At 41.2% G+C, this 22,322-nt stretch overlaps 1 protein-coding gene across 12 annotated transcripts in view; it reads left to right on the forward strand.

The window, feature by feature from the left end:
- Positions 1-3,628: 3,628 nt before the first annotated feature.
- Positions 3,629-22,322, forward strand: part of tcf7 (transcription factor 7) — a 79,537-nt gene continuing 60,843 nt past the window's right edge. For 11 of the 12 annotated variants that reach the window (XM_069667647.1, XM_069667681.1, XM_069667672.1 and 8 more), the window contains exons 1-3: positions 3,629-4,018; positions 4,325-4,394; positions 5,791-5,897. In XM_069667647.1, coding sequence (XP_069523748.1) covers positions 3,836-4,018; positions 4,325-4,394; positions 5,791-5,897 — 360 coding nt within the window. In that variant the 5' untranslated portion in view covers positions 3,629-3,835. Of the gene's footprint in view, positions 4,019-4,324; positions 4,395-5,590; positions 5,622-5,790; positions 5,898-22,322 lie in introns of those variants that run through there. The other variant, XM_069667727.1, reaches the window with a different exon arrangement.

Consider the following 22,322-nt stretch of genomic DNA (forward strand, 5'->3'; position numbering starts at 1 on the left):
TGCTTCAAAGTATTTCAAGAGAGACAGCATGTGTGACCATTTCTGGATTTATTCTTTAGTGTACGAGCCTGTGAGAGAGACAGCCTGAGGTGAACCTGTGAACTCATGTGATGAATGTGCGTAACCATCAGCGCAGATATTCAGTGTTAAGATCAGAGCGCGGCGAGCTCACGAGGCAGCGTGGCCTGCACAGGAGAGGTGCTGTCTCCCTGGAAAAACAGCTGTCTATATTTAATCAAGGCGAATAAACAAGGAGTTTAAACAACTCATTTATAATTTAGATTTGCATACATTAAAAACGCTCATTTTAATCTTTTTATTAATATGCATCGACGATATTGTATAAATATGCAGTTTTATGCAAATACCGGGCCCTTTTTCTGTTTGTATTTAATTCTGTTTCCCAGCTGTGGATCATCATTTTCATTCAAGGCAACCGACTCAAGATTAAGTCAAGTATTAAGTCACAGCATGGGAGTGTATAAATATTTCTCAATTAAAACTCTGAAGACCAGCTCTGCTACTGTATCAGCATTAAAAATGCATTGGCATGGGGAGGAAAACAGGGGAAGTTTGATAAGAAATCAGAACTCCGAGTCTACATCTTTGAACTATGTTTTTTTTTTCCCGTCTTCCCCTCCTCCAATCGAGTAGTTGCGATAGCTAACACTTTTTGCTGTTTTGGAGACTGTTACAAAATCTGGGGGATGTAAGGACCAGCCAAAAACATGCTGTGTATCTGTTATTGATGAGCAAGCCGTGCCTTCTGATGTTTTTTCACAGAATGTCCTACATTTTTTGCTGTTGCCTGCCTGAGCTGCCACTTTTCTGTCCATGCAAATGAGGAGTTTTGTTCCAGAATGTGAAAACGACCAACTGAACAGTGTGACAACAGCCGCCACAAAAGGACTGCTGGGATAGGAGTAAAAATCACTGCGCATAATTAACAAAGTTTGTCACTGACTTGATGGGGATGATACCAAAGAGGCATTTTGGACAATAAAAATCAAGTTACATGGGTAGTGATGAATCCCTCAGAGTGCGTTGCTCATGACAAGACATTTCTTTAATGTTAGCCAATCACAAGAAAGACATGTCAGGGTTTCATGCACAAGAGGCAGCTGACACAACAGGATGCCCTCGCACCATCGCCACAGCTGACGCAGGCAGACTCACAACACACACAAAGTGAAACGCTGCTTTCTGGGTTAATCTACGTCACTTTCATAACATACGTAAAATGTTGCATGTTGTCAAAAGCTATTTTTCTTCTCCGGGTGATTGGTTACCGGACACAGGTCGCAACACTATGCAGCAAGTTCTTCATCTTGTATTAATGCTCACATTAAAAACTTTGACACGCAGATTGTAAGGAAACAAGTTCTCTTTCTTAACTGTATCAAATGTTTGTATAGGAGCTTACAGCAGTTTGGACCAATGCGACATATCACAGAGCTGGTTTGCTGAGTTCCTTGATTGACTTTGTAAACCAAGGATGCATTAGATGGGAGCGTAGCTATTAAAGAATGTATCTATCATTTCTAACAGATAATGATTACCCTATTAAGAGTCATGCATCTTAAAATAACGGCTTAGATTTGCTGTACTTTAAATTCAAATCCTAGTGAATGTTCAGAAGGAAAAGCATGCAGGGAACCGACCACCTTTGGGGAATCCTGAACAGGCTCATCATTTGAGAAAAGAATGATTCTACGCACATTTGGATGTAAAATTAGTTTTAGCTCCTCAAAGAGGATCCTTGTCATTTGAAGATCATTTGATTTTAAACCAGTTGATAATAAAAGGATTATGGCTGCGCTCTGAAGTAATGAGGTGTTGATTATTATGTCAATATTGTAAAGAAGAAGATGTAAAAACAGGTCAAAGTGCTGCTAATTTGAGAAATAATCAGAGGAGGAGGAAAGACTCATTGATAAAGGAAAACAATTCACACTGTAAAAACACCTAATTCAAAATCCTTGAATCATAATGGAAGTGAAAGTATGTAAACATCATAAGCCAGTGTTCCTGTATTATCATTTCAAAAAACAACAAAACTTTTATTTATTTTATAGAGTTTTGTACTAGTTTAAGTTTTTACATCCAGATAAATCTGTAAATTTATTCAGAGTAATGGTGGTTCTATAGGGTCGCCTGACTTCTGCAGAATCGCAGGAAACAACAGATGATACTTCAAAGAGCGATAAAAGATCTTAAGAAACCTTGAGTTTACATTAGCTGACGTGGCTTGCGGCTATTTCATTGGAATAAAACATAAATATTTATTCATTAACTCATCCATGAATATGATTTCTGTCTGTCACATTAGACAGATTGGAAGCTGTAACAACAGCTGGCATAATTCCATGTTATTTTAATACATCACCAAACTACTTTTTTGTTATTGTTTTGATCGAGATACCCTTTAAGGGCAGAAATAACATTACTTTGAAGTATTAGAAGTAGTGAATGCAGAACTTAAGATATTATAGATATTTAGATTAAACTTTTAGATTATTGTTGAAGCAATAATGTGTATGAAGCATTTTACTGTTGCAAAGCGATTATTAACTTGTTTGTATAGTGAATTCTGCATATTAGATACACAAAATGTTATTTGTAAAGTAGGTCGTTATACCAATGTAACTGCTCATACTATATATATAATTAAGTAAGAGTATTGGTACCTGCATCTTTGTATTTATTATATTTATCACCACTGTAAATATGATAATTATAATTAAAATAAAATAATTAATAACTTATATTTAACAAGCACTTTCAAAACATAGTCAAAGTGCTTCATAACAGCAACATTTAAAGACAATAAAATAAAGCCATTTAAAAAAACCAACAACAACATTAACACTAAAGTATAGGACATTAAAATAAGAAAACAATTGGGATGTGGTTATGCATAAACAGCAAAGAACAATGAATTAAAAGCACATATATATATTTGGATGCTGATTAGATCTAAACTCTATTTTGTTGTCTCAGAATCTATAATTGTATTTTTGTGTAATGACAATAAAGTTTATTTTAATCATAACTTATCTAATAACAACATGGCTTTATAATAAATGTAGTATAATACATTATAAAGTTGCATTAAATAATTATACTAAAGTAAAGCATATGTACCTCAAATGTGTACTTAAGTAAGTACTTGAAGAAAATACTTAGCTACTTTAAACCACTGGTAATAAGGAAGAAGAGGGTTCGGTTTCACAATAAAATGTTTATGTTTCCTGAAACCAAAGCACATCATTGTAATCACTAGTCCACAATATTAAAAACTATCAGGATTAACATTCTTATGCAGCCACTCTTTCTCGTGTCTGCACTGTTGCTCTCAGGGAACATTTGTTTAACTGTATTGAAGTTTTGGCAGCAGTCTGTCTGCAGCCAGGGGACCGTGGATGGTGTGAACACGCCCCTGGAAGTCATGAATAATGCCTGTGCAGCTGAGCTCGCGGAGGTGATGTCTCTTTAAGAGGCTCAGCCCTCCGCCGAAACAATCGTACAACCCCCCAACAAGTCATCGGACCTGTCAATCATCCGGTCGGCGCCCTTTGATGTCGGGACTCTTTGCCTTGTCTTGGGCTCAAATGAGCTGTTTGCTGTTGTAGGGAAACATTAGTCCTCTACACACCAAGCAGCCGGGGGACGCCACATCTCAACTTTTTCCCTGCATGTGGTGGGGCTTCCTTGCACTTTGGACTGAGGAGATTTAACAGAAAAGTCTCTTCTTTATTTTTTACTTTTTTGGGGTGATAATTAATCTTTTAAAAAAAGTGTTTAACATCGCAAGAGGAGGTGGAAAGTAGCAGACATGCCACAGCTCAGCAGCGGCGGCGGGGACGACCTGGGAGCGAATGATGAGATGATATCGTTCAAAGACGAAGGGGAGCAAGAGGAGAAAATCCAAGAAAACGCGTTCACGGAGAGAGACCTGGCCGACCTCAAGTCTTCTCTGGTGAACGAGTCGGAAATAAATCAAAGTCCGAACGCAGCGGTAGGTAACACGGAGTGTGTGTGAGTGTGTATGAACAAGAAAGAAAGCTTGTTTTATTTTACACGCTGCTGACAAGCGTTGAATGAAGCCGAAGAGCGCAGTGAATCGCCTTAAGGGCTACAGTAGTAAAACTCACAGGCTACCTCAGGTTAACTACATAACAGGGATGCAGTATCATAGTCGAACATAAACACAGCATTAATTATGATATGGTGACACTCTACAACACTTGTAAGGTTGTTTTCGCCCCTTTTCTTGACTGTTTCTTTGGGTACCTGAACCGTGTTTGTTGTCGGTCCCTTCCAGGCGGTCAGACGGGCACAGCAGGGCGAGCAGAGGGGCTTCCCAGAGAAACACCGGGAGCATCTTGACGGTGGTAAGAAAAAAACATTAACACAACAGTTCACATCCGGTTCATAAAGCCACTACCAGCTATCTATGGTAGCCTGCACAAAAAAGCTCCTCTGTGTCAAAGTTAGGAGTATTTTTGTCACGCGGACACGTGTCGCAGCATTAAAGCCAACTTCAAAGAGTTTGTTTTCAGGTGTACACTGCAAAAAATGTCCACCAGCCTTCAGCTAAATCACGAAGCTATAAAATTGGGAGATTTGCTCTGTATCTGTTCCAAATTAGCATGACTAAAGAAGTTATTTTGCGGAGCAGTGTCTCTGAAAGTCTCTTGGTCTTTAAAAAAACATCTGGATGAGATTTTAATTAATTGCTAAGTGGCTTTTATCCTACAGATTCGAGATTTTGTATAGATACTACTACAATAGCGTGATTCAACATGTGCTGATTAATCTGAACACCTTTTAGATGTACAGGCTTCTTTAGAAGTGACCCTTGACATTTTTTGCAGTGTAGCTTTTTGCCAGCCTGAAAAGTGGGGTCAGCCTGGGTCCTTGAGAGGTTTTTTTCTTTTAACTTCTTTCTGTAAAGTTGCCACCCAAAAGAACAGAGCATTTTCACCATCCCTCCCTAGAAGAAGGCACATTTAGTGAATGTATACATGGCAGGTTTAATTACAGGCCTCACTGTAGACTGTGTTGCAAACTTAAATCATTTGAAAAAGGAAAATGCTCTCAAATTTTGTTTCTTTGAGCAAAATCTTCTTCAAATATAGATTTTGGGGGTTATTAAGAAAAAAGCCCACAGGTTAGCGCTCTGAATGATACTGGTCACACTATGTTATATTCTGACGTCCTGGTTCCCGCTTAAAAGTTGGCACTTCAGAAAAGCTCGACAAAAACAACATATCAGGTGGAAACAGTAAAAAAAAAAGTTACCTGTGTCTCTCTGTGTTTTATAAAAGCAGGTATAACCAAGTTATAGATGACCCACAGAGAGGCCTCTGATGCTTAATATGGGTGGTGGTGAGAGATAAATTAACACATAGGCTAAAGGAGTTCACGCCTCTCAGGCTGGGTGACGGTTGTAACGCTTTTGTCTCATGTATTGTCGTCTGTGCTCATACAAGGATATAACATGTAGTAACTAGAACACTTGTAAATACTTCACCTACTCTGTTTGCATTTTGATTTTGGATGCCTTTTTCCTTTTTGCTCTGAGGCACACAAGTTAATCTTTTAGCAGTGTTTTGAGAGTAAGTATCAGATTTGTTTTTATTAATTATAGAGTTAATAATGTTTCACTTACAGTGAAATGATGACAACTATAGCTGACCAAACCTTAAAGTTTCAGTATGATTAAACATTGACTCATTAAAACATTTCTGACTCCTTTAACTCTTGTTTTTTCCCGTCTGATCTCAGTGTCGAAGCAACAAGATGGAGGCATGTACAAGACGCCAGCGTATCCGGGGTATCCGTTCCTGATGCTGCCTGACCCCTACCTCCCCAACAGCTCCGTTTCTCCATCTGTAAGTCCACTTGTGTTTTGATTCTCCTGCTTGCCGTAGTGAACTGATCAGTGTGTCTCTGCTTGTGGTTACTCGAGGGACGTCTGAGGTCCTTAGTTGCTTATGTTTGTGCACTTCTGCTACGACTTGTACGGAACACATGTTGTTTATTGCTTTTATTCAGTGAACTTTTAAATTATGTTGGCGGCGATGCTCTTGACATAGTATGTCGACGCTGCTGGAGTAATAAGAATTACAGAAGCAAACATTTTGGGGCGGAAAGGTTTTGAAGCTGGCCGCTGCAGGCTACATTTGAGTATTTTTGGCTGAAGCAAATAGATGCTCAATAGCCAGAATTTCATAGATACAAACAGAGAAGCTTGAAAAACATGCAAGATGTTTAAGTGGTGAAGATATTTCTGGTCTTTTTGGACAGAGGTCTTAAGAGTGCTTTTTGGTATTTCTGCTTTTCCGTCATGTTTTGTTCTTAAATCATGGTTGCAAATGAGTCAACTTACAGGCTTAAAATCAGAGTTGTCCTCACTTAAGTCATTTTTAACATTTAACTTTAAAAAACAAAAGCATTTTTATCTTTCCTCTTAGATTTTTTGTAAGTGATTGTTTATAAATCCAAACTTTTTTTGTGGTTTTAAATAATAAAGTTGATTTGTATAGGTCCTACCTGGGTGCAGTCGGGTATTGCATGTCTTTATTAACATTTAAAAAAACATTTAGTTGTGTTGTTGTAGTCAGGACATATTTTTTGTTACAGCAGTGCTTCTTTATATACTGTATATACTGTATAATTGAGATGCATAAGGATTACTTGACATACGTCTGTGTCGATTAAGGCTATGAAACACCTCCCTCGCTTTTTTAAATGTATATCTGCAGAGCTCAAACCTGCCTGTAGCTTCACACAGTGACAATGGATTCATGTTCGAAAGAGACACTGTCAGCGTGATCGCAAGCGTAGCTCTGCAAATCATTCACAAACCTAACATGTGTTCTGATTTGGCTTTGAACTGTGCTGTTTCCCCGCTAACTGCCTTATGAAATAAAGCTGTATTTCAGACATGCGTTCCCTCATGAGCACCGCAGCCTCAAGAGGAAAAGAGCTTGTTTTTGTTTACGCCTTTGCCAATGTTGGAATATGATTGATGTCGTCATCACGAAGCGTTTTGCATGACGTTTTCCGTCTGTTTGTACCGTTGGTGAATCACAAGAGTATTGATGCTGCTTTTATAGCTGTTTTGAGGGTTAGAGCGCTTAAACAAACACTGGGAAAGACTGGTGGAGGCATTTAAAGTCTGCAGTATCACTCATCCAGCCAGACAGCCCTGAAAAATGCATCATAAAATCCCTTCAAGTCACCCATAAGAACCAATAACCATGGATAGGCTGACTAATTGCACCAAACACGAGCGGGTGTCTCTAATTCATTTCTCACGTGCTGTGTAATCCTGTAGCCTGAATTAACCCCCCGCTCGAGCAGACGAGATGTTGTTAAACAGCAGAGATGTTCGTGTGATCACATGTGCTGAAGGCTGATCTAATGTGGTGCACGGTGAACGAGGAACCTGCTGCATCACAGAGTCTGCATTATGGACTCGTGTTGAGGACACCTGGAACTTTGTGAGGGTGTTGTCTGACTACACAGTCAGAGTCAAGACCCGGCTTTGGGTCAGGGGAGATCTCAATGGGTCGTTGAAGGGTCAAAAGAGATGATGGACTGTGACCAAGTGCCACTAGAAATACTTTATGCTCCCCATGTTTAGAAATATATATTTCAAGCTCTAGGTCAGTGGTTCTCAGCTGGTCTCGCCTCAGGACCCACCTCCTTCTTAGTGACACATTTTTTTGTAACCACTTAAATTCATTTAAAAATAGTGCAGTGTGGACCTGAGGCCGAACGCATCATCACAGTTTGTCAACTTCATAGAACGTAACAGTATAATAGTTTAGCAGAGTGGTGGCAGTGCATAAGGGGAAGATATTCCTGCAACCTTCAAAATAAATGCTACTGTGGGAGTCAAGTTTCAAGAATGTAACTTTAGCTGGGATTACACAATCAGTGGATACATGGAGTGTGACTAAACTACACTAAACCCATGTCCTTCAAAATAAAAGCGCAGCATCAACTTTTTGCCACAACTTTTTATTTTTTAAGCACACAACCCGCTGAAAACAGCTCCTCGACCCACTTTTGGGTCTCGACCCACCAGTTGAGAACCATTGCTCTAGTGTGTTCATTTCAATACCATGGCTTTGAAAGTTGATGACAATTAAATTTATCGCCGACTATTTTGAAAACTTTTGGTTTTGAGTATTTTTTTTATGAAAAGAAGTATAAATTGTTTGATTTTAGCCTCTTAAATTTGAATATTCTCTTGTTTGTTTTCTGCTTTATGACTGTAAAATGAGCATCCTTGAAATATTTAAATATACCAGAAAATAATCAACAAATCAATAATATATGAAAGTAATCTTTAGTTGAAGCCCTAAATGCTGTCAAATAAAGCTTCAAATTAAAAGAACCCTAAGGGTTAATGCCCTTGCTTTGTCTAAAAATGCTTCTTTGCCCGAGGATTATTTGTAGTCCATTTTAGTTTGACTTGAAGCCGCCATATTGAACTTTAAAAAGTCACCTGAAAAAAGGGTTAGGTGTTTTATAATCTTTAAACATTGTTTTTTTATGAAAAGAAACTTCCAGACAGAAGTCTCTCTGCTAGTTTTGGCTCATTGTTTTATACTTAAAGCTGCATTTGTTGGTTTAAAAAAGAGGCTTCTCCCAGGAAGTCGCGTGTGTGTTAATAACCCTTCACTATGATTGAGAATGTAATTGATTGAAGTAGTAGTACGAAAGAGAGTACTCGTATTTCCTCAAACATCTTTACACTCTTTATTGCATAAGGCAGCACATCCGGCGCGCCGTTAGACAAACACGGTGAGCGAGTGTGATGGTATGTGTGGCTCATCAGTGTCTCTCCCCTTCTTTCACCCTCGTCTGCTCCTCTCTCTCTCTCCGGACCCGGGTGTGCCAACCGCAGCTGAGCCTCCCAGAGATTGTTTTTGTTGAGGGTGGGATGCTTGGGTGGGGTGGTGGGGGGTGAGGGGGGGGTGGTCTGAGTGTGCGAGGGTGGGGGGGGGTCGTGGTGGCAAGATAAAGAGCACTTTCTTTCCCCGTGTGTCTTCGAGACTCCACACAATGCTCACTTGTTGCTGCGTCCCTTGTAATTAGCCCGCTGGTTGTGAGGCGGTAGCGACGTATCGGGCCCCGTCTACCTGCCACTTGAAAGGGCTGAGAGTGGTGGTTTAGACTAGGGGGGTTTGAAGCGAGGGGGGGGTCTGATGATTATGGATGGCAGAGATGGAAAGGAAACTACAGGCCTGGAAGACTTGAAGAAAAATGCTTGTGTTTGGTGTTTTGTGAGTGTGGTGGTGTTAATTTGGGATGAGGCATATTACACCTCCGTCTGTGTCCACGTCTGTCTGCTGTCCACGTCTGTCTGCTGCCCCTCTGCCTTATGAAGTCAAAAGTTAGCTGCTGGTTTTTGTATCGAGTCAGCAACACCTGAAGTGAAGTATCTTTCTGTGTAATCGTTTCTTATTTGAAATGTCAGTTAAAAGTGACGGTAATGCCTTCAGGGTACTTTTGAAAAGCAGAGGAGCACTACAAAACCCAAAGATACTTGATTGTGGTGTTAATATGGGACGAGGCAACGCGTGTTACACCTTTGTCTGCGTCCACGTCTGTCTGCGGTCCACGTCTGTCTGCTGTCCCTCTGCCTCATGAACTCAAAAGTTAGCTGCTGCTTTTTTATAGTGCCAGCGACACCTGAAGTGAAGTAACTTGTCAAGTGTGTAATTGTTTCTTATGTGAAGTGTCGGTGTCTCGGTGCAATGCATCTCTCCTTGTTTTAAATAAGGTTAATGTTGTCCCTGACCAAATAAAGAAACATAACATAACATTGACAAATCATGTCAGCACATTGGTTAATTGGGCCTTTTTGGTTAATGTATCTGTTCAGTAAAAAGCCACCATTCTGTCCCTGATACAACAACAGCGTCCGGTCGCACTTGAAGCTGTTTGTTGGCACTTACTGACCTTGTTCCTTCCTGTCTTGCGCCTTGCTTGTGATGCGTCAACTCTCAGATGTATGCCTTTGTCACTTTGGTCTGCTAAATGAAATTGTAACATTGTAACACTGTAAAAAAAAAAAAGTCCAACAGCTGTAGAGCTCTATTCGTTTTGGAGGAATAATCAGCAAATCAATCGAATACAGCAAAAAATAATTGGCAACTAGTCGGATAATCGATTAACTGTTGATGTTATTTTCAAAATAAAAGCACCAAACATTCCTCAATTCCAGCTTCTTAAATGTTCGACACTTCCTCTGTTTCGTGTTTTTGTAAACTGAATATCTTTCACTTTTTTTTATGTTTTAAAAACTAAATAAATCAAGGAACAAATCAAAAAAATTAATACATTAATTAATTGTTATTGTGTTTTTGGAAACAAGGAAATATCTCTCTTATCTGTCCAGAGTTTCTGAATCATTTGTGCACAATCTGTTGGAAGGCAGTGACGGTTTTCTTCAAAAGGAGGCTGAATCTTGTCAGCATTCACCAGGGCAATTTATCAAAAACCTTTTGTGTTCCTGTAAACTTTAAAGTCATTGTGAGAGCAGCAGCTGAATGACTGTAAGTCAGATATTAACTGTAAAATTTGTCTCTGTTCTTCCCGACGCTGTGTGGGTTCATCTCTTCTTCTGCAAGACTCATCTAATAATTCCACGTTGCTTTCAGATTCCTTTTATATTTGGTTTTTCACACCCTTTCATACATATCACAGACTGAGGGTTTGAATGAGAGCTTGTCCAAGGACGTCAAACGTTTGTCTCTGCCTGATCTGTTTCACTTCACACAAAAGCAGCAAAAAACGAGTCCCCGTTGCTGCTTTTATTGTGGAAAGATTTACATTATTTGTCACATTCACCCGAGCCAGATAATAGAGAAAAAAAAGATCAGTTTATATTCCGGTATTAACGTTAACATCTCATGTAAAACAGCTTGTAATCTCTCTGCTGAGAGGTGAAGACGCACGCTGGAGAGGCTGCTGTAAAACCCTCCTCATCCCATTCAGCGATAATTCTCCTATTACAGCGTTTCATGGGACGTTTCGCTGTTGTTACAGTAATGTAGATATCAGCCGTGCTTTCAGGGGAAGTGGCCGAACACGGAGGATTTGTGGGAATCAGAGATATGACTAAACTCCCTCGGCTTGTTGTCTTTGGATAAAGCTTTACGCCGAGTGTGTGAGACAGCGTAATAAACAGCAAACACACACACAATATGCACTCAGTCATTTGTATGTATCTAAGGTTTTGGCATGTTTTCGTGCGTGCATGTTTTATTCAAGTTTGTGGCCGTGGGCTCGAATTGTGTGCAGCGTTCATGGTGTGTTTCTGCGCTAATACACTGTGTGTGTGTGTGTTTGTTTGTGTGTGAGACCTTCGCAGGCTGTTTGTATAATTCTGTGGATTACCAGCAGACTGTGTTTTTGAAGGGATCACGAGTCTTTGTCATCTCGAGGAGTCAAACCCCAGCGGAGGAGAGATTGTCAATAACAACTGAGCGTCTTCCTCCTCTTCAGCATCCTCCCATCTTTCTCCAAACTCTCCTTCCACCATCTGCTTTCTTGTCTGTGCTGCCTCTGACATCTGAGCTGGGTTAAGCATCTACTTGCTAAATTTTTTCTTTACTTTTCCGATCTGAGATAACTTCAGCTAGAGAGTCCCCTTTTAATTTTGCGTTCGAAAAAGTATAAGAACATCACACTTAGCCCGGAGGAAGAAGTGGGAAAAAGAGTCGAAAGTGCTGAACGTTTTCGAGCAACATGCAGATTTTCTACCAGCTTGGGGAGCAAATATATGCTCGATATGTTGATCAAAAGTTATCAGAGTGTTAGCGACCACTGTTGTTGAATGTTTGATTACGGTATGTAAAGCGCTTTTCATTGGAAGTGGAGTGAAGGAGTAAATAGATGAAGGAAAAGACAACAGAGGAGCTGGAAATCACAAGATTTCTGTCACATTTGAATCATCTTAACATAATCTTCTGACTGTGTTTAACTTAAATCATTAGTCTTCATCTGTTTCCTCTTGTGCAGCTTTTAGAACTAATTGGTCTAAAGAAGGGCTGCACGGTGGTGCAGCGGTTAGAGCTGTCACCCCCTTACATCTAGAAGGTTCCTGGTTCGAATCCTGGTTTGGCCGTAGTGGGCCTTTCTGTGTGGAGTTTCCTTGTTCTCCCCGTGCATGCATTGGTTCTCCGGCTTCCTCCCACAGTCCAAAGTTGTTGGTGACTCTAATATTGCCTGTAGTTGTCTGATGAGCCCTGTGACTGACTGGTCCAGGCTGTACCCCGCCTCTCGCCCAATGACAGCTGGGATCAGCTCCAGCCCCCTGCAACCCTGATCGGTTAAGCAGTATAGATAGCGGATGGATGGTCCAAAGAAAAGTGCAGAATAATAGCTCTTTCTTTGCACAGACTACTTATTGAAAGAGTTAATCGTTGGCAGTTGGCATCCATAACTCGAGCTGCACTTCCTGCATCTGCTTCACAATAAAAGCCCATCAATGGTCACCTAGTTGAAGGTTTTTAATGTGAAGCCCCAGAGTTATGTGACCTTTGCTGCAGCAGACTTCAGCTCTGACAGCAGATCAGAAAATAGCAACACGTAAGAGGAAAATAAAAGTTGAAGTCATTGCGTGATTTTTAATGGAGATTCGGTGGCTCAAAATCGGAGGTCGACCCGCCCACTAAACAAAAACAGGGGCTGTACTTTTTCTGAAGTGGCCGATGACTCACGCATGAGGAATTATTGGTGGTTGCTGGTTTTATTTTGACAAATATTTAAACTAGATTTCAATCAGTAACTTTTATGACCGTCTTTTTTATGAGTTCAGTCTGTAAATCCGTCAGTTTATTTTGAAAGAAGCACCACTTCATTTGAAGCTCATTCAGAGCAGATGATAAAAGTCTGTGATGAGAAGAAAAGCATTAGAAGTTGTCTGTTGAGACACTTTCTTCTCAGACTCGCAGACGGTCACCTTGTCTCGTTTGTAGGTACATTTTCAAACATGTAAAGAAAATAATTTTAGCTCCTGATATTAGGTTTAGTGCAGTTTTACTCGCTGTCAGAGAGGCTGTGAAACTTCCTCTGATGTGGAAGCTTTGGTCACACGAAGACGTCAACAAGCTCCGGAGACGGCACGCCACTCTTACAGTCTTTTCCGCTCAGTCTACCTGGACCTGCTTACTGTATCAACAAGCTAATAAGACCAAGTATAAAAATGTTTGTTTTTAAATGCTTTTATGACATAACTTAGTCACTGGAATTTACAGCTTAGTGTTGAGTGTCATTGTCTTGTTTGGGGGAATTTCCTGCTCATTTGACATTTGGTTTCACAGACTTGAATTCTAAATTGACAGGATGACGACAGTTTGCTTGTTTGGGAAGTGTAGGGGTGAAACTTTCTAAGATTTCTCTGCTTTCAAAATGTCCCTTTATGGCTTTTCTCTGCACCAAACCAAAAATGTGTGAGGAAATATCCGTTTAATTACCATCGACCTCTTCAGCTGACAGCTTGTTTGCTTTTTATTATTCGCGGGGAATTTCATGTCTTTCTCCTATAAACGTTTTCACATGCCGCCGCCTCTTCCTCGTACTCCATTCACAAATCTGCTGCTGGTGTTAACAAGCTCCCCTCCCCGCCTGTCCCCCCCTCCCTCTCTTTTTTTCCTCCTCCTTGTATCTCCCAAATAATACAAAGTCGATCCTCCGAGATCAAGGGAACGGCATGTGTGTGTGCAAGCCTCAAGGATCTTGCCACTTCCTTGTTTCCCATTGTATTGCGGTGTTGACAGGGGGGTTGTTCAGCCAGCCCCTAGTCCCTGGGTAAACAATGGCAGCAACACAGGCTGAGGCCTCCCTAATCCCCCCTTCATGCAGACCCAGGGGCTGGGATGAGCGGCGCGGGGGCCTCCCTGCCTCTGACTGCCTACGATAAGGACCCCGGCACTCTGATTTAAGAGGCCTAAAAGAAAAGCAGCTTTCACTCGGAGACGGCAAACGCTCAGGTCGGATGGAAATCTTGCATCTCTAACTGTCTTTTAAAGGAAATTTACCGTCAATATTAAGACTTTAAAGGTTTAAAGTATCATTCATGCTATTTTCCATCTGTTTTGTTTGAGAAAAAGTTGCTGAAAGCTGCAAAAGTTGGGAGTTTCTCCGTGGCAAAGACCAATGTGATATGGAGGAATTTGGGGGTCTTAACTCACTATTGTTGCGATGTATGTAAGTGCAAGATTAGGGTTGTGTAAAGTCCAAGATTACAGAGGAAAATGAGGTTCATGATTGGACAGAAAATCTCTCTTATTGCTGTCAAACATGCATAAAGCATCCTTCTTTGGGCTGAGCTCATGAGAGGACATGCAGGAAAAGTTTCCTCGTTGACATCACATTTGATTTTTTGTGTTTATTATATCTAATAAAGAAATTTCAGACCCCTTTGAAGTGCTCTGCAGACGTAGGAAAAAATGTTCAATCCCCAATCACGCAATGATGAATAAAGAAAAAGCGAGCTCCTGAATCCGGGTGTTCTCCTGCAGTCAGAAACATCACAGATGAATAACGGAGGATCTGTGTGTGTGGCCACATGTTGGCAGGTAGACCGAGGCCCCCCCATCGCTGCAGGAAATATGAGCGAGAGATCAAAATAGACGTGGATGAAGATAGATAGAATGTAAATAAAGTTTAAAAGAGGGGAGGGCTGCAGAGGTAAAGGGAGCATTATAGAGGCGGGGGGAAAAGGGAGGAGGGGGACGATTAAAATACAAATGACCATAAGAGCGTCCTCATCGCCCCGTCGGCTTTGAAGTAGCGCACTGTGAAGGCACCTAAAGAGAAACAGTTCAGAAGACTATTTCAAGGGGCGGAAATGTTTAAAAGAATATCAGAAGAGGAGGAAAAAACCCTTCAGATGGCCCCGAGGTGTTTATACCTGTAATTATTCATCCACTTATTTCTTTCCGGCGCAGAGGGGAGGAGTGACGAGGGGGAGACGGCGGAGCAGTAAAAGACAGGTGTTGGCAAAGGAAGTGTGGGTTTGTTTGATTGATATTATTAACATTGTTGTATACCTTATTTTATTTAAACATCCAGACACATTAATTCAGACATAATGTGACGTATTCAACACGTATTGAGCAGAACATCAAGTCAATCGTGAAGCCGTTTATTAGGAAGTTTGTATGAGAGGGAAAAAAAGAGACAGTTAGTAACCTCATGTGGTGTTAGTGCTGGTGTTTCTCTAAATTAAGACCACATTTCCCATAATTCCTCCCACACTTCTTGTAACTAAGAGGATGCTAGAGGTCAAACATGTTGCAGGATGTTTCTTTTTTTCCACCTGCCTTTCACTTTTGCAACCACGAGCCTCTGAAGTTAACGAAGAGAGTTACACTTTTATTTCACTGGGCACGTTTCATGCCTTAAAGCAGCATGCGACATCCTCCACTTGAAATATAGAGAAACAGAAAGCGGACACGCAGTGCACTTTGAATTGAAACTTTCATAAGAGAAGGAAGAGACGGAGACAAAGGATGACGGAGGGAAAGTTTCGAGTAGCAACTCTTTGTTTAGGCTCCTGTGTTTGTCTGTGAGGTCGTCATGATGTGTGTGTGTGTGTATGTGTGTGTGTGTGTGTGTGTGTGTGCACGGGATGTAGCACCCAGGTGAGTCATTGGCCTGTGGAGCGAAACCATGCAGTTTCTCCCGTATCGTTGTTTACAGAGCGAGCTGTCCAGACCTTTCAGAGGGGAGTTCTCAGTTCTTGTTAATCAGTGACAGCATTGTTTCTCTCACATGACAGTAGATATCAAATAGTTACACATATAGCTGCTTTCCCACTGGTCAAAAGGCCCGATAACACCCATTTCTTTTGCTTAGTGTGAAAGGTTACAATCGGCATTCAGACGCGGGTCAAATGACTCTGCAGTAGAGAGTAGTAGGTAATTATCGCCTTGGCTCCAATCGGCATTAATGGAAACACAAAACCTGTGTTGACACGCTTATCTCCACCCCCTTCCCGGCGCGATGCTATGCTCCGTCTGTAACCTCTGCGACTCCTTGTCATCTCAGCTACAAATTCTGCCTGCCGAGCAGCGCTCGAACATCGTTCCAAATTTGTTGGCGCAGACTTTGATAAACAGACTGAATGAGTAATAGATACAATAAAGACCTAACCACCGTAACATCTTCAGTGTTTACTAACCCTGTTTCCGGCACGTTTGTGACGACAGACGGTGACGCAGCAGAAAAGATACTGAAAGGAGGACACTCCACTGGCAATGGGAAAAGAAACAATCGTCATCTATAAGCAGGTCTTCCCGGGTTTAAAAAACCGGCATCAACGCGCAAAATTTAGATGGGAAAGGAGTATTTCACGTCTACTCATTCATACTGCATGCACAATTTGTTGAGCTTTTAAAAATAAGAAGACAGCGCAAACGTCTGCAGTGTTTGTGGCTTCATAGGTCCCTTTGAGACCTTTTTGTTCTGGATTGGAACAACTGTTCAAATGTGACAATACAGTGAGAGATGTTCATCGCACAAAAAGGATTCATTGCAGCATTTTTATGTCCTCAATTAGACCTATAATGCAATTATAAATGTTTGCTTGCTTGACAAAATACTGAACAATTACATTTTAATCAACTAAATAATCGATGAATCAACTAATTGTTGCAGCTCTAGTCATAATAGGGAATATATTATTTCATCTTTATTAACTTTTAACTTTAAAGAATATAACCCCTCTATATGCCCCCCCTAACCTGCTTAAAAAGGAGCACATTTTGGTTTAAAATCAAAAGTAATTAATAGGACATACTCTGTGCACACCTCACTCTGTCTTTGCTTTCATGTTTGGATGTTCAGCAGCGGCCCAGAGCGAGCATGTGGCTGCTTTGTTTAGCCGGACATTTAAAGAAGAAACTCTGCAGACGCACAGAGATCCACATCACAAGGTCTGTAGGTCAGTGTGCCACACTCACAACCTGTAAACAGTCCCTCCTCCCTCTCGCGCTGCTGCTCGGTGAGGAGTTACAAAGTGCACTGTGGATTTAACTGCCGCTGCAACCGCCTGTCAGACAGACTGCATCCACACAGAGATGGTTTGATGTGCGCTGAGGTGCAGATGCTGGCTTCAGATGTTCAAAAATGTGTGTCCAATTTAGTAAATTTAAGTTAACAAGCATTTAATAACAAAGTAATTAAATAATGTTCCAGTATCTTATTAAGCGTGCACACAGATGTACTGACTTTTATAAACAAGAAGAAAGCAGATAAAAACAGTTTGAATCCCGTGCAGCGATGCTGGGAACCTGCTGCATCTGTTTCAGTCTTAACAGCCAACTCCCGTCAGTCTGCAGCTGTTTTTATGGGGAAATTGTTCAATATTGAGCTAATTATAATATGTGGGTTTCTGTTAGAGTGAGAGTGTTTTTTTAAAGAAGTCATGTGACCTCTGGGAATTTAACCCTTGTTTCATTTCCTCTTCATTACACTCACTAATCAGCCACTACTGCTCTGGATCAGTCGAGGTTCACACTAAACATAAACACACGTATAAATAATCACTCTGTACTTTCCACAAAACTGAAACCAAATCATGTGTAACACCAGGTTTTTTATAGGCTGTTACAAGAATAATTCTCAGGTATATGGATGAATCTAAGCTGTGTGTAAACTCATTTGACATATAAGGGGATAGGTGATTTTCTATATGTACTGAATGAAACATACAGGCCTACATGTGACTAATAAACTTTATTGTAGAGGAAGTAATGAATATCTAGCTTAAATAAATATTGCCAACTCTGTAAAGTGACCCTTATTGAGGTCAGCGAGGAGACAAAGGTCAGAGTTTGCTTCATGTTGGGTTAAAGTCGAGCCTGTCACTTTGGTCGTGACGCCACATCTCTGCTTAAACTTCATGCACACGAGTATGACTTGCATTATGCAAAGCATAAGGAGGAAGTTAAGAAAAAGGTTTGAGAGAAGAGAAGGTAAAAATATATCACAAAACACACTTCTTAGTACCACTTTATCATGACACTTTAAGCTGTACGAGACGTATTCATCTATATTACTGCATGTATGAAGTGTAGGACTGTGTCCATCCCTTCCCTCCACTCATTTAATAAGCCTGCAGTCTGAGCCACACATGTCGTACCCGCCTGTGTGCTGCAGCTTCTACTGTTCGCTAACAGAGTCGGTGTGACGGCCATATGTGATCGTACATGACAATTTGCCATGTGCTCTGCCTCTTTCATCTGTCCCTGTGAGGAAATTTACAACCTGTTTACACTCTCCTACTGAGGGATGGACGTGTGTGTGTGTGTGTGTTTCCCAGACATCTTGTTGTGTGTTCTGAGTGTTGATCTGGTACAGGATGGTACTTTAATTCCTGTATGTGCATGCCTGTATTTGATGTTCATAGAGCGGGTACTTCTTGTTCTTAGACAGTGTAAAGCTTTTCTATCCGTCTACTCACTTCACTCTTTTCCTTGTGTTTCTTTAGGAGGGTTAAGGTAGCACTCTGACCTTCTAACCTTTTATCTTTCTTGCTTTAAGCTGCTTTTAATATAGGAATGAAAATGTATTCAGCTGTGCGTCCCTCAATGTCGTACAGAAGTAGAAACACAGTACACATATGAAATGCCAAACAGGCCTTTATGAAGCAGCCATGATAGTGTTTTGTTTATACAACAAATAGTCATCATTTGGTCTTTTTTTTTAAATGTCAAAAATATTTAAAATTATAGAAACTTTTTGCTTAAAGGCTGACTAAGATATGTGGTCAATTGACTAAATAATTAATGGAATATTTGTCGCGATTTTACACACATTTCTCAAACAACTTCTTCACTTCTTCTGTTTTAGCCTCCTGTTGAGATGAAAGTTAACGAAACTGAGGTGCAGAGTTTCTCAACTTGAGGGTCTTTGTATGCAGACTGTAGAACTCCATTTTTATTTAATCCCTCAATGTGGTTTATTCGGGGTTTATATAACCTTTATGTGTTTTTGGGCGGGGAGAAATTAGATGCTGACCGAAATAAACTACTACGACTATCACTAGTAACTCCCTTAATGATTTTGCAAATAGCTAAATGACTCAAAATGACACTTTAGTCCTTCTAACAACCACTGACTAAACAAGATTGACCCTTATCACATATTTAAATAAGGATCATGTTGAATCCCAAAGAAAAGCTACCAGAACCAGTAACATGATGTTCAAACCGCAGCACATCTTAGGACCTGTGTCCACTAACAGCATTTTTTGCGCTAGCAGCACCTATTTTCTTTTCATCACCAATGCAGTTCAGCGTTTTCAGTGTTCTGTGTCCTCAGCGCTAGTTGTTTGTCTCTACGCTCACAGCGCTCTCAGTTGGAAATAGTTCAACTATTGGAAGACCGCAGCGCTAGCCAGTAGCCCCTTTTACACTGCCAGTTCAAGGTGGGATTATTACGCCTCTGGTGCGCCTCGTCTTCTATGTAAAACACACGAAGGCAGAAAGGTGGGGTGAAGCCGGCATCAGATGTAGTAACAGAGGCGAAACGGCGTCAGCTGTTTGTTTGCTTTGCTTCTGTGACGCCGGAACGCTTTGTAAAAACTGGGGCGCCGGCGTTGCTTCGTCGAATTTAAAATGGAAAAGGCTGCGTGACTGCGGAGCTTTGTTACGGTACTGAGGCGGAACCACGGTGTAAAAAGGACTAATGTCACTTCTCACTCACCGACCAATCAAAATCATGAAGGGGCGGGACTTCTGATTTCAACTTTGTCAACAACAAAGGCGGAGGAGAAGCTAATCCTGTCGTTTTTTCGAGGGTAGAATTTCCCGAGCTGCTGCTAACGCCAGGACACGATTCCTTTCCTTTGTTTTGCTTCAATAAAAGCAAATATTAAGCATACAGAGCAATTTAAAACAGACTGATGGGTCACTATGAAGGGAAGCGGGAGTACCGCCAGACAACTTTCCTAACCTAGCAACAGTAAGCGCCGGTGAGAAGCGCTCAGAAATTGAGGTTGTGGGTGTCACCAGCTCACAAAACACTGTTAGTGGACACAGGCCCTTAAGCTCAGAAATGAACGTGTTGCATCATGTCTGTTAAATCAATGCAAAAAAAAGACTTGTAACAATGACAGTCATTATACAAAGATAACATGCAGGACTCTTTCTTGGTTAGGGGCCTCAGTCTTCTCATCTAACTCATCTTCTGAAAGTGATGTGAAGTTTGGTGGCTGTATGGATCACATTAATCAGCTCTTGACCGGTCACCTCCCACAGGCTTGTAACTTAATGATCTGACTGGTTGTCCTGACCCAACAGAAGCACATTATCTGGGAAAGGTAGCCTCACACATCTGACACACTCATCCAGTGAGAGTAAACATCTCTACTTGGTGTTGTTGATGTTGTTAACTGATAATGTCCTGTGTTGATCAGTCCCTCCTCCACCCACCATCTTGCCCTCCAAACCTCAGCCGACCTTTATCACCGCTTTAATGTGCACGTTATTAAAATAGCCTTCTTAAAAATAGTCCACGAAATGAAACTCAAACCCCGTCCTCCTCCTCCACCCCTCTCCGCCCCGTGCCCGTGGCTCTGCCCAGACCAGCTGGAGCCTCTACAGCCGCATGAAGCAGCCCGGCACACATGGCTGTGATCACACACACACACACACACACACACACACACGCACACGCACACGCACACACACAGGAGCAGAAGTCTAATCCTTCCTCATATGATACTCATCTGCTGAGGGAAGGAAGCAGCCTCCACCATCATACGCTATTCATACACACATGACCCAAAAATATACACACAGGTCCACAAACACACCACTAATAATCTACACATACACAGACACACACACACACACACAAACATTAACTATACACACTAATACACAGTACTTCATCTTCACACACACTCATAGTAGTTTCAGCTGTATCGTACTTCTTCACTTCCTTCTTCCTCTTCATACACACTGACGCACTATCATACATCACACACAAAAAACATCAACAAACTACATTATTTTCTGTAAGTATAAATTCTTTATAATGCTGCATGCTACGTGTGCAACACAGTCATCAAATTACTGACGATGCTTTGTTCTGTAGTAAGTGAGACCAGGATAAAGACATTCAGTTGTGTGCAGAAGGGGGGCGAAGTTAGTTAGTTAAAGTGGAGAAACAACAACTGCAGACACGTCTGTTTCAAAGACTTGACAAATCCATGACAGCTGTTCTCGGGGCTGGCAGTGTAAAAACACCCAATAAGTTAGTTTAGTCACTTTTCTGTAATTTTTAACCCTTCAAGATTTCTTACATTCTTTGAAAGATTAAGAAACATCTCATCGGCATAAGGAAGTGCTTCGTCAATGGTGAAGCCTCCCAATCGTACCTCACATCTTTAAAGTTATGATCTCGAAGACCTCAGTTTGTTCTCCCTAGTGACACCTTATGGCGATAAGATGTCCACGGTTGGCTCCGGTTGTAACTCTTGATTTTCCTCGCTGACGGTCGCTTTCCTTTTTAGACTGTTTGCCTTCATCTGAGCGTCGATTTTTTTTTTCTTTGGATTTTCACTTATTTTTGAAGTTGTATCTGTAGTCATCGATCTTTTCTTTGTTTGTTCAGCCATAGTAGATTACTGTTTACTCGCAACACTTGCAGAGACCGGAAAAGCAGACGCTTAGCTCCGCCTACCCTCTCTGGCAGACCAACCACTGCTGCCTGATGGAAAACGCGTCCCTAACTGGGCGCCACTTGGGATTTTTTCCCCTAGCCGCCCCAGGCAGCCAGTCTGTAATACTGCAAATGCAAAGACTTTAATCAGTGGGCCATAGACTCAATCACCATTGTGTTACCTCATTCGGCGATAGATAGTGACTTAACAGACATTTATTTACATTAAAATCTTCAAGATTATATCTTTAATTTGCAACAAAAATGTTGGTTAAACAACTTAACAGTCAACAGTTGGAAGGATAATGACCATCAACAGCTAGCTTAGACCTGCGCTAATGTTACACAACTTATCAACCTAATGCTAAGCTACATGGCTAGCTGGCAGTTCAGAAGACACCACATGTCACGTTTCTTCTTTGTTGGTGGATCCTAAAGTTAAGCTGGAGCCTATCCCAACTGTCATTGGGGCAAGACGCAGGGTATACTCTCAATCACAGGGCTGAAACACGGAGACAGACAACCTTTCACGCTCACATTCACTACGGGCAACAATGAACCTAATGAGCATGTCTTTGGACTGTGGGAGGAAACTGGAGTACCCGTAGGGAACCCAA

Source organism: Semicossyphus pulcher, unplaced genomic scaffold, assembly GCF_022749685.1.
Source record: "Semicossyphus pulcher isolate SPU_LCO1_2020_fin unplaced genomic scaffold, fSemPul1.0.p SCAF_10, whole genome shotgun sequence".
Taxonomy (NCBI): domain Eukaryota; kingdom Metazoa; phylum Chordata; class Actinopteri; order Labriformes; family Labridae; genus Semicossyphus; species Semicossyphus pulcher.